Source organism: Malus sylvestris, chromosome 6 (genome assembly GCF_916048215.2).
Source record: "Malus sylvestris chromosome 6, drMalSylv7.2, whole genome shotgun sequence".
Taxonomy (NCBI): domain Eukaryota; kingdom Viridiplantae; phylum Streptophyta; class Magnoliopsida; order Rosales; family Rosaceae; genus Malus; species Malus sylvestris.
Window position 1 is genome coordinate 27,959,471 of NC_062265.1, and position 14,031 is coordinate 27,973,501.

General features: G+C 39.3%; 1 protein-coding gene across 1 annotated transcript; it reads right to left on the minus strand.

Moving 5' to 3' along the window:
* Positions 1-631: 631 nt before the first annotated feature.
* On the minus strand, positions 632-1,912 carry LOC126625354 (uncharacterized). Its single transcript, XM_050294452.1, has one exon. It carries the CDS (start codon positions 1,807-1,809, stop codon positions 886-888), a length of 924 nt encoding a protein of 307 aa, XP_050150409.1. The 5' UTR covers positions 1,810-1,912; the 3' UTR covers positions 632-885.
* Between the last annotated feature and the right edge of the window lie 12,119 nt (positions 1,913-14,031).

Sequence of the window (14,031 nt, forward strand, 5' to 3'; positions counted from 1 at the left end):
ATGAACATCCAACTCAACCCCCTCCACCTGTCCCCCAACCAGAGCCACATGCTACTACTGTCTCTCTCCCTCTCCAACTTCAACAAATTAAAGCATCAGCTTTGAGAGATTCTACCGTGTAATTGGAAACAACTTTACATCTACATCTATTAATACGTGTACTTATTGTGTCATGAGAGTATGAAATTGAGACATGAGGAGACGAGAGATTCTACTGTATTATCAGAAATATCTTTCTATCTTTTAACACGTGTACTCATCTTGTCAAGATCTATCGTTTAACACTTGTACTTATTGGGTCACGACAGTAAGAGATTGAGACATGAAAAGACAAGAGATTCTACTGTGTAATTGAAAACATCTTTTTATCTACCTCTTAACACGTGTACTCGTCGTGTCAAAAGAGTAGGAAATTGATACTTGAGGATATTATTTTATAATCTATACCTCTCAACTTAAACACAAACCTACCGAAGGCACTTCCTTTCTTCCATACATGTTCTATTTTAACAAACGAGAGATTCTATTATAAGCGAAGGCACATCCTTATATTTGCTTCTCTTAATATACGTATTCATTGTCTATCTTGACACATAATTAATGAAACTATAAACAGAAATCAAAACCTAACTTCAACACTACTTGTGCATAAAGTGATATTCTTTGATTGCATCCAAAAAAAAAAAGGAAAAATTCAAACATTCAAATTAGCTTCTCACTACCTGTTCTATTTAATAAAAAAAAAAAACACCCAGATCACAGAGAGCTTCGAATAAGGATTTCAAACCTCAGGTGCCCAAAATATTCACAATTATTAATTAAAAGTAACTAATTAATTAAAACGGAAAACAAACTTAAGTTAATTAGTTAATCTGTATCACTTACTCATACGGCACTGATAAAATCACTATAAGCACCCAAACAAAGAGCAGCCTTCACATCCAGCCTCCACGCAAACCCACCACCCTCCATCCTCCACACGTCACACGGCAGCGTCAACGAGCACCAATCCCCTGCCGAAGTCCCACCACCACACCCACTGTACTGCACCCTCACCCTGCACGTGAACGCCGCCGTATAACTACTCATCACTCCCACCGCCCTCGCTGCTTTCTCCTTCATCACCAGCCACACCATCATCTCCCCCTCCCTTTGCCCTACCATACTCCGGTAGGCCCCATTTGTCCACACCACCTTCCCCATCCAGTCGGAAATTAACCCTGGACACGTGTCCCTCTCCAGGTTCATCCTCCTCTCCTCGTCCGTACACCCTAGCCCCTCCACTTCCACCCACGTGTCCATCACGCAGTCCACCGTGATGCACGACTTCCCCATCGCCGTCGCCGCCGCCACCTTACTTCTATGACTTGTCGGAGAAGTCGTAGAGGTACAATTATTATTCTCGAAACTCATCCACGTAGTGGACGAGTAACTCGAGTGACTCGAGTAGGAGTTCCTTTCTCTCTCCACAGAAAACTCCCTTGGCTCCGGAGTCTCCGGCAACAGAGGCAAGGTCACAACCATCTTTTCCTCCTCCGCCTTCGACGGTCTCTTTCTCTTATTATTATTTTTGTTATTAGGGTAAACTACCGCTCTGCGTTTTGACTTCACACACCGAGATCTCTTCCCTCTCCCCCTCCCACTCTTAACGTAAACGTCACCCTTCTCCGCAGTTGATCCTCCACCATTGACCGGCCTCGGCGCGATCGGTCTGAACTTTAACATGATCCTGTCCACCTTCGACATGTCATATTCTCCTCCGCCACCATATCCGTAATTCGCTATGCAACAGCCTCCTCTCCCGTCCATCTCTCTTTCTCTCTCTCTCTCTTCTTTTTGTCTCTCTAAAACTCCAGTGTCTCTTTTACTTTCAGGATTTTCTTGCACTCAAATGCTGATAGCTGAAGAATGGAGGTGATGGGATTTATAAATTATAACAGCGACAAGGTTGACACGTATGGATGAAAACACGTGTGTCAATAGTTACCCTAACAGCGCGGGCGGGTGATTGGTTGAGCTGAGACGTGGCGTTAGGGTGTGGCAGGGCTACGTGAGAGATTTTTCAATGTTGTTGGAAGTCTTATGTGTTATTACACAAATAGAGAGAATTAATAAAAAAAAATTTATAATAGTATAATAACATGTGACGTACTGTCCTATGTTTTCACGTTGAAAATTTTTTGACCACGTGAACGACAAATAGAGTAATATTAAAGTAGACTAATTTTTTAAATCAAATTTATAAAATATATTATATGTAGCCAATAGGAATTTAATCATCAACAATCATATTATGTAGTTTTCAAATTTTGATCTAAATAGTTAGTTTTACTAGACAAATATTTATGTATTAAAACAATACTAAGCAATATTACTTTATGGCACGCAGAGTAATCATTTAAATATTAGAAGGACTAGTTTTGCTCATCGCTATAACTATAGTATATGTTTTTCATACACCTCATTATTTGACATGTGTTATTTCTATTAACTTTGGTTACCCTTTTTTATTTAAAAAAAATTATAGTTAAGTGAAATGATGCCAGCAAAAATGCATCTTATATCACACACTTGAAATTTTTTTCTCACTCAAAAGCAGCTGCCAAGGGTTGTGATTGGGCCCCGTTGACGAATCAATCGGAGGGAGAGACGTGTCTCGCGGCAGAAGAGAGTAATTTTGGTGACTGAATAGAAATTTTTTTCATTGTAACAGGAACACAAGTGGTACACTACGTATTTTAATAAAAGTGGTAAGAAATTTTATTTTTTTATGTTATTAATTTTTTATCACACATATTCCACTATTTTTATAATAATACGTGATGTACTACTCTGTGTACCAATCACACTGAAAAATCTTTTGGGTTTGAGAAGGTGGACACGACGCCTCATGCATTTGGGGTTTTAAAATTGGCATTGAAGGTCTCAGCCAGGTGGACGGTCAAGTGACGAGGTAGATGTGAGATCAAATCTGGGACGTTGGATTTTGTCTGCGGTTATTGTTTTGTCTCCCGTGGTTGATGTAAAGATAATTTGACTTAAACACCCTCTTGTTTAGTGATATGAATTTGGAAAGTGACTTGTGGTTTTGTTTTAACCAATCAGAGACACATCAGGGAACCCAATTTAAGCAAAAACCCAGAACAAAGGAAATATTAAAAGTAGCCCAACAAAATGGTGTTTAACTTGATTATTTATGTTGTTTTAAGGAGAACTATGGGTAATATGGGGATTTCGTTTACTTTGTGAGTTTCCAGGGTTGGAATGTGGCATAGTATTTCTAGTGTATTTTCATATATTCACTCTTGAGATTTTCTTTGGGTGTCAAGAGTCTAAAGATGATCCTCATCAACTTTGACTCCCACCATAAATAGTTTTTACAAAATTAATTAATTTGATGCTTTGTAAAAGGAAAAAGAAAATGATAAGTAACATCAGTTATACGCATAAAAGTTATTGTGAATGTGGTGCTTTAAGGAAAAAAAGTTAACAAACTTTTGATGCAAGTATAAATTTAAGGAACTTAGTATAAACCCTAGGTTCTTAACAAGTACGTACAATTACAGCTCGGACCACTTCTAATCTTTCTAGGTGTATTTGGTACTGTTTCGTAGATTACAGCAACAATGACGTCACGAATATGATTTTTGATGCAAGTATAAATTTAAGGAACTTATTATAAACCCTAGGTTCTTAACAATTATGTACAATTACAGCTCGAACCACTTCTAATTTTTCTAGTTGTATTTGGTACTATTTCATGGATTACAGCAACAAAAACGTCACCGATATGAGCATATCATTGATTATAATTTCTATGATTCAAATGTACATCAATTCTCGAGCCGACCCCATTATTATCCACTACATTTAAATTTATATTTCATATTGGTACATTTATTTGACAAGTTATAATATAGATCAATAAGATCAACATTAAAAGTGATTTCAAGAAAACATGTAATTGGTTTGCATAGCATCATTATGGTTTTCTCCTATTTTATCTAAATATAAACTTTCCGCTACTAGTACTAGCATGGGTTCATATAAAAATAATCTTGTTAACGTTGTTCTTATGGTTCTCATCATGTTACTTTACTCCATAAATTCTGAATCTACCACTAATATTTTCTATGCATGCAAGTTCTAGTAAGAACTTGATGCTTTTTAACTTTGATAATTGTGACACATTCTTCCCACAACTTTATATTCTAATTGAGACAAATGTTAGAGGCATAATCCACCCCCACTTAATTATATTAGAATCAAACATAGGAGCCAAAGAAGGTGAAAAGCTATCTCCTAGATCTTTTGCACTCCAAGGTGCATGAGAAATTAAGATTGGAGAAGACCAATGTGCTTTCTCGTGTGTGCGCACCATCCTTGCAAAGTGTACGATCCACTTCTTCATTTGAACACATGGGATCAATATAATTAGCACTTGAAAAGCTAGATTAATTAGGAAAGCAAGATTCCCTTCCACACTGTACCAAAACGAACTAGCCAAGCATATATAGTTAGGGCAATGTCACGTCAATTATATATTACTAATAATAGCCGATGGGACAAACTTAGGCTTGTAGTTATAAGCCACATGTCCAAGGTTTTAGTAGGAGAGAGAGAGAGAGAGAGAGAGAGAGTTGGCTTTTTCTTGTATCCCTTGAAAAGAACCTAATCCTTCCAAGCTTTCCTTAAACTTATAGGTTTATAGGTTTGTGTTTTGAATCTGAAGAGCCTTAGAGACCAACCGTTCAATAATTTCGGCATGGCCTACATTTATCCTGTTCATCACGAGTCAAGCTACTTATAAGTCTTTGATTCATCTTTTCCAAATGTATGGTTAGTTTGTAGGATCAACAATCGTGAGTATATTTGATTGGAGTGGTGGAAATTAGGCAAGATATAACTAGAGTTGTTTTTCAAGTACTTTCAAGTGTTTAATAATCTTGCTCGTTCGACTCTTAATTATATTGATCGTATAGACAGATAACTAATAATTGTTGATTGATATGAGTTCATAAGTATGCATAAACATTATTATTTTTTAATTGAAAAATTTACCCATAAACATCTTTTGGGTATACTAGCTAACCATATAGTAGTTTTTTATTCACAATATTAGAAGGGGTCTGAAGTTCGAATGCCATGTCCTATAAACTAACGTTTTGCACTTCAGTCCGGAATCATTCAGGCTACTCCTCTAGTCGTCAATGAAATATTATTGGATGATCTTATTCCTATAGAAGGTGATGATGAACCTAAGTTGGTGCCATGCATGTGCTCATTGTGGTCCATATCTTCTTTAGTTGCATTGATCCATTTTTAAACATGATGACTCAGGTATCGCATACGTATGATTATTGCATAAATTTAGATGAATGTACTAATTATTTTAGGTAAATATTAAACGCGAGCGTACACACACACACAAAAAAAAAAAAAAAAAAAAAAAAAAGCCAAATTAGTTGAAATAATTCATATGAAATTGAGTGCAGGTTGTGCAAGATACTATAAAGACAGTTGGGCTTCCACCATATATCAGAGTATATTGTTTTTCATGTGAAGCTCAACTGTCACACGGGCTTCACGTCATCCGATTTGTATTGTTTACGTGTTAGGTTTGGAAATTCGCCATACGTGAGATAGTGTATTGAGAGTATCAGTCCCACATCAGGGAAATGAGAGACCTTACACGTACTTATCAGTAATTGAGCTACTCTTTATATTACCAATTAGATCTATAATGGAACCTCAATTTTCTTCACGAGCATGATATCGAAGGACTTGTAAAGAAATATCAGGACTTTGCATGCAAACTGATTAAGTGTGGAGATCGATACATGATTATGTGAGTATAATACTAATACGACAGTGACATATTTTCTAGTTTAGGTATGAATATACAGATATATATCAGCGTCGTCATGACTCATGTGCTGGGGAACAACGATAAATATGTTTACAATGTCATCGATAAACCAATATTCCATCAATCGATAGATTGGCAATAATATATATGCTTGGTGCATCGAAACCATATATTCGTGCTGAATAAGCATATATATCAATATCAGCTTAGCTATTATATATAGGTTGATGAAAATGAATTCAGCAATTCATAATTTTGATCTCTGGATGTGACTCCTTTCTCCCATTTTTTATGTTGGTCGACAACGAACCATAATTTGTTATAGTTCTTCACTACTCGTACAAGAAGGTAAGAACTTAATGATGAAATTGAGGTTCCACCGTAAAATCAATTGGTAATATGAGGAGTAACCCAAGACCATATAAGCCCATAGCAAACCTTGTCCCTCACCGATGTGGGACAACTCTCAACACGCCCCCGCACGTGTGGCAGATTTTCAAGCCTACACGTGGACAACAACTGGGTGACGTGGAACGCATGTGGCCGTTGGGCTTCACACGTGGACAACCTTACTCTAATGCCATGATGAAATTGAGGTTCCACCATAAAACCAATTGGCAATATGGGGAGTAGCCCAAGACCATATAAGCCCATAACAAACCTTGTCCCTCACCGATGTGGGACAACTCTCAACACTTAAGACATAAATGGTTTCAAAACAAAATAGTTGGGATTTTTTTCAATATAAAACACTCATGTTGGATATATTGAGGAAATGAAATCTTTCTGATTAACTCAAGATAATAATTTTATAGAGTATATATAACAACACCTAACTGAAGTTACCACATAAGAAAGGTAAAAGAATTATTACTACACTAACTCTAACTAACATTAACTGACTTTTGACTCACTATCATTCTCTTCACACCCCCTTCAAGCTAAACGGAGAAGGTTGAAGTGAAAGCTTGGATCTCAGATCAAGAAACCGTTGTCGAGGAAGTGATTTGGTATGGATGTCAACGAACTGATCTTGACTACATACAAACTGAACTGTGAGAATCTTGGCAAGACAAGCTCCCTAATATAATGGTAGTCAATTTCAACATGTTTGGTTCGAGCATAGAAGACAGAATTTGAGGCTGTTTGTACCATACTTGACCAATCCCGAAACTACTGAGCACCGGTCAACGTTATACCGTCAAGGACCCAGAAAAGTTTCCCTCCAACCAGGAGGCCAATCACAGCGTGACACGTGTCGACATTTGAAGCCAATCATAGCGTGACAAGTGTCAACATCAGAAGCCAATCACAACACGACACGTGTCAATGTCAGAATGAAACTAGAAACTTTCTTCTATAAATAGAGATCATTCTCTTACAATATTTCCGAATGTCATTTTTACTAAATCATTCACTAGTACTCACTAAAGGAAAGCTTGAACCTATGTACTTGTGTAAACCCTTCACAATTAATAAGAACTCTTCTACTCCGTGGACGTAGCCAATCTGGGTGAACCACGTACATCTTATGTTTGCTTCCCCGTCTCTATCCATTTGCATACTTAACCACACTAGTGACCGGAGTAATCTAGCGAAGGTCACAAACTTAACACTTTCTGTTGTACCAAAGTCCACAGATAACTTTGACAAAAATCTCTGACAAAGTTTAGACACATAAATTTTGAAGATCCAGCTACCCTATTATTACCCACAAGGATAAATGAACAGCGCCACTGCTTGATAACTAGAAAGTCCTAATGTGTGTCAACCTCCGTGCTCCGTGGCAAGGCAGACTGGCAAAAATGCCTAACCTTTACTCACATTTGAGAAAAGACTCCCAACATGATTGCTTTCTCAAAAATCAAAGAGGCACCGCTCTCCGAATCTCGAGAGCCAGATCCCTGACATGATTGCTTGTTCGAAAACCGAAGAGGCATCGCTCTCCGAACTTCGAGAGCCAGATTTCCTTGGATAAAGCTTGTCTGCAATCTTCACACTCAACATCAGCTTTCCAGATACCACATACCACTTTTTCAAAGCGCTTTGACAAATTTAAAACATGTAAAGCTTGCAGCTCACACTACATTGCTATGACCAAGAAGGGTAAAGGAATAGCATTATTACTTGCTCAAAAATCGAAGAGGCACAGCCCTCCGAATCTCGAGAGCTAGAATCCCAACAAGATTACTTTTTCAAAAATCGAAGAGGCACCGTTCTTCGAATCTCAAGAGCCAGACTCCCAACAGGATTGCTTTCTCAAAAATCGAAGAGGCACTGTTCTCCGAATCTCGAGAATCAGATTTCCTTGGATAAAGCTTGTCTGCAATCTTCACACGCAATATCAGCTTTCCAGATACCGCATACCACTTTTTCAAAGTGCTCTGACAAATTTAAAACACGTGAAGCTTGTAGTTCTCACTACATTGCTACGACCAAGAAGGGTAAAAGAATAACATTACTACTTGTTGTTAGGGAGACTCCTATATATGTCAACCTCCATCCTCCACGGACAGACAGATCTGCAAAAATGCTCAACCCTTCCTCATATCTGAGAGGGCACTCCCAACGAAGCCTCTCGAAATACTCAGCTTTCTTCCCCCCAATAATACCTATGCAAACTAGCCACACTAGAGCAAAAGTATCTCATATCATCAGGGTCAAAAGCAAGAGTATCCCATATCATGCTTTTTCCCTATCTTTTCCTTTGCCCTTGTTCTTACCTGCAAGACGAGGAGAAAGAGAACAATCAGTCAGCACTTGGAATCAAGCTTCCAGTCAGGAATTGACTGCCTGGAACGCCTTGCCTGACTACTTACCTAGCATTGCTCTCGAGTACTCATCTTCAACATCTTATGCTTCCAGAACAGATACCACATCTGCTTGAGGAACAAATAGGGCAAGTGAGAAGGATACAAGGAAGCATGTGGAGACAAACGCAATAGAACACGTGTCGATTCATCCGCTACTTCGTCAATAACAAAAGTATCCCATATCATCAAGGTCAAAGGCACTCTTGATTTGATGGACTTGTTTTGACCCTCAAATTCTTGAGTCGGCCTTATACTCTGGAGGAAACCAGAACACCCTCCAGCCCAGTTCAAGAATAAGCCTGTGGAAAGTTACTTCTTCAAAAGCAAAAGTATCTTATATCATCTCTTCTCCATTTGCTTCTCCTTATCCTTGTTGATGTTTACGACACAAGGAGAAGGAGAACAATCAACTGGAAGCCGAAGTCGAACCTCCGATCCAGGTTGCTTGCTTGGAAGTCTGATTGCTTACCTTGTCTATTACCTCTTTCGGCAAATCTCCTAGCTCAATGACTTGGGGGACTCCTACTATAGGGTTTTGTATCTCACTTGACCAAGCCCGAAACTACCAGGAGGCCAATCACAGCGCGACACGTGTCGACATCAGAAGCCAATCATAGCGCGACACGTGTCAACATCAGAAGCAATCACAACACGACACATGTCAATGTCAGAATGAAACTAGAAACTCTCTTATATAAATAGAGATCATTCTCTCACAATATTTCCGAATGTCATTTGTACTAAATCATTCACTAGTACTCACTAAAGGAGAGCTTAAACTTATGTACTTGTGTAAACCCTTCACAATTAATGAGAACTCCTCTACTCCGTGGACGTAACCAATCTGGATGAACCACGTACATCTTGTGTTTGCTTCCCTGTCTCTATCCATTTGCATACTTAACCACACTAGTGACCGGAGCAATCTAGCGAACGTCACAAACTTAACACTTTCTGTTGTACCAAAGTCCTCACTGATTTTGTGCATCAACAGAGACTAAAGCAATCGCAGAGATGTTCACAACCTACTTGGCAGGTGGAATTCGCCCTTGGAAGTTTGGATTCATATGATTAGAACAATCGATAGCAAGATGACCAGGATCCTCACAAATTTGACAAGGAACAGAGTGTGGAGAATTGTAATTATTGCTGTAGTAATGTCCACCAAGATTGCCACCATGATTTCCTCCACGATTATTATTATTGTAGCAATTGAATTTGGTGCGATGGGAAAAATCTATGAATTATTTCACTGAAAATTATTTCTGTTTGGTCGAGTTTGAGCATTGTAAGCTTGCACCTAAGGAGCATTTGGTGTAGTCAGTAGCGGAGGTTGATTGGATGCCTGGATGGAATTGAAAGCTTGATACGGTTCATTGGAAAAAGAACCTTGATTTTGCTACGAGTCATATTCATCAAGAAGGCCACTAAGAATAATGAAGAGAAGATCATTGTCATCAACTAGCGCTCCAGCAGCAGCAAGGGCATCTGTAACTTCCTTGATACGCTGCAAATATTCAGAGATTGAAGAGGATCATTTGGTCATGGATTGAAGATTAGAGCGGAGTTGATGAATGTGTGATCGAGAGACTCCACCAAATCGGCGTTTAAGATTTTGCCAAAGCTCACGGGCAGATTGGACTCCAACAATGAATGGAATAAGATCCTCCAAAACAGTAGAATTTATCCAGATGATAATGTTCTGGTCTTTCTCATACCACTAGTCGAAGGCTGGATTTGGAAGAGATGTGAGATTACCAGAAGGATCAGCAAGAAATTGAGGCGGTGGTGGATCAGATCCATCGACGATTTCGGTAAGCTTATAGCGGCAAAAGATCAGATCAAAAAGAGATTTCCAGACAAGATAATTATGGCGTTTAAGCTTTGTTTGAACCATACTACTAATATTTTGGATCGTAATCGAGTTGATCGAAGCCTAAAATGAAGAATTATGGTTTGAGAAAAGTGGAGAAGAGTTCAGATTTACGATCGCAAGAAGAGATCAAGGAGGTGTGATCATCGGAGAAGATGAGCCAGAAGAATTAACCGCCATTAAAGATCAAAGATGCAGAAGTCTGAGCAAGAATCGAGAAGAGGGAAGCGGAAGTAGAGCTGTTTGGCAGGTGAGAAAATTACTATTTGGTAGGTGGGAAAATTTGGGAAAGGATCGAGGTTGTTAGACTGTGGCAAGAGATACCATATTGAGGAAATGAAATCTTTCTCATTAACTCAAGATAATATTTTACAAAGTAAATATAACAACACCTAACTGAAGTTACCGCAAAAGAAAGGTAAACGAATTATTACTCCAGTAACTCTAACTAACACTAACTGACTTTTGACTCTCTATTATTCTCTTCAGGATATTCTCCAACTCTGGATGAGTTTAAGGCCCCTCGGCGCCTTTTTTTAGGACTTTTTGTTGCGACCCTACCTCCACGTTAATGAAGTCACCTGGTCCTTACCAGAGTAGAGACTATGCCTAGAGAGTTGCCTACCCTCTCTCTTTCACCGTTGTTAGAAATAAACTATAAAATAGATAGAGACAAAGATATAATTGGGAGAAATCAGAGTATCTATATTCTAATTAGCCTATTTATAGGTTTAGGATTTATAGAGAAAATGTCTTAACTAATTACATATTACATATTAATCTACAAATTAACCACTTAATAAATAATATTTACAGCACTTATATAGTTTTATAAATGAGCAAGTACGCAACGGATCTAGCAAGATGTTTTGAGATGTGCATAATTAATTATTTACTTACTAATCGTGGTTATTGGTAGACGATCGAGAATGATTAATCGACTAGATTCAATTCGTGGCATATCTTTCAAGTAAAGTGATCAATATATATAGCGAGAGAAGACAAAGGAAATGGGGGTTCTGTATATGTGGAGATCGCTAGTGGCTTGGTCTTGTCAAGGTTTTAGCTATCGATCAAGGTGAGTGATTTATGTAATGTGTTCAAAATATTCTTATTTTATGATAAACAAAAGCCATGAGTTATTGTGGGTTTCGAGCTATTTCAAATATCTATCTATTTCAAGTTAACCATGTTGGTGTGAAGTACTTTTAGAGTTATTATATATATGTTCAGTGAATTATTTGAGATGTTAATGGAGCATGAGAACTGTGGTATTGCATTTGTTTGTACCATACTTGACCAATCCCGAAACTATTGAGCACCAGTCAACGTTATACCGTCAAGGACCCAGAAGAGTTTCCTTCCAACCAGGAGGCCAATCACAGCGCGACACGTGTCGACATCAGAAGCCAATCATAGCGCGACACATATCAACATCAGAAGTCAATCACAATACGACACGTGTCAATGTCAGAATGAAACTAGAAACTCTCTTCTATAAATAGAGATCATTCTCTCACAATATTTTCAAATGTCATTTGTACTAAATCATTCGCTAGTACTCACTAAAAGAGAGTTTGAACCTATGTACTTGTGTAAACCCTTCACAATTAATGAGAACTCCTCTACTTCGTGGACGTAGCCAATCTGGGTAAACCATGTACATCTTGTGTTTGCTTCCCTGTCCCTATCCATTTACTTACTTATCCACACTAGTGACCGGAGCAATCTAGCAAAGGTCACAAACTTAACACTTTCTGTTGTACCAAAGTCCTCGTTGATTTTGTGTATCAACATTTGGCGTCATCCATGGGAACGACACTTATTCCCACTCTCTTCAGCTTTGCCAAGCTGGTTTCCACCATTTGTACACGCTCTTTTGACCAGGCATCCCTTTCCAACATGGGGAGCGAAGGAAGCCATAACACACAGAATGACACCCCTCTTGCACCTAGTGCGAAGCAACGAAAGAAGGAAGGAAAGAGAGGCTCTTCAAGCTAAAGTCAATAAGCTAGAAGCTCAGAACAACAAGATAGTAATGAAGAATGAGGTCCTCCATGAGCAGTATGAGAAGCTCTTTGAGACGTTCCACGAAACTAGGCGTACTCAAACACGCGAGATTGTTGCCCCTGTGGACATCAACCATCATCTGGGTACCCCTCAACATGGAGGGTCACCTCCTTTCGACATGGGTATCCCTGATGAGGAGCGAGCTAATCATCCAAACATTGATCAATATGAGACTTCTCTCAACCCAGATGCTTCGACCTAAAGTAGAAGAAGTGGAGGAAGACACGTCCTTGTTGAAAGGTTGGAAGGATCGAAAGCCATTTATCATGACTGCCGAGACTTTCTAAAGCAACGTCGAGAAAATCCCCTCCACATATGCTCGAAGATCAATAACCCAAGGGTTTCGGTCTCCTCCCACGACCCAGGCCAGCTGCCAATCTAGGAAGGAACGACAAGTCCCAGAAGAACATGAAGGTACGGGGGACTTTGAGGTATTCCGACAGACTCGCCCTAGAAGTCAGTACGGCGAGTCCAAGAAAAAACCACACGCCCAAGCTCAAACTTTCCTACTTCCAAGAGGCGATGGATACTTACGAAAGAAAATTCCAGTGGTACATAACTCCACTCATGACCCCATTGTCCTACAGCTCCTTGAGAAAGTAAACAAGTTGAAGGCCGAATGTCAGATCGAGATACCTAATTGGAACCAACCCACGCCGGACCCTCTCACAAGAAGGATCATCGACACCCCTCTTTAAGCGAAGATAAAACAAAAGCTTGGTTTACAACTCTATACTGGAAGGGAGGACCCAATTGACCTCTTTGAGTCCACCATGGCATATCGGATGCACACCGATGAAGAGCGATGTCTTCTCTTACCTCCACCCTCTTTGGCGGAGCTCTAAACTGGTATTGCCGTCTTCCACTTGAGACAGTAGACTCATTTGAGGAATTAAGGAAACTGTTTGTTTCTCAACACATCTTCCAGACCGATCGCTTACATTCTACAGATAACTTGTACACTATTCACCAGAAGCCGAACGAGTCACTACGAGAGTATGCCGGTCGCTTCAGCCATGAGTATTCTTGTTGCGTTGAGGTAGATGACAAGACCGCCCTCAAGGCTTTCACGGCAGGCCTACGTGATTGTTTCTTCAAGTACATGATCAATGCCAACACTTGGAAGACTTACTCTGAGGTGATGGCACATGCTTACAACCACGCCTCCGCCGAAGCAAGGACATACCAAGGGAACCCCCATATGGTTAACACCTATCAACAAATGGGAAGTGGAAGCCAAATTCTACCAAGTGAGGAGATCTTGGCCATTCAGACACCCATTGCATCATCTCCTGCCTCATTTAGCTACTCGCTAAGTCACTAAACGTATCTGTCTCTTGGTAAGAAGAAGGATTTTTACTCTCAGCAAGCCCATTACAACAAGAGAGATAAAAGTTCGTAACAAG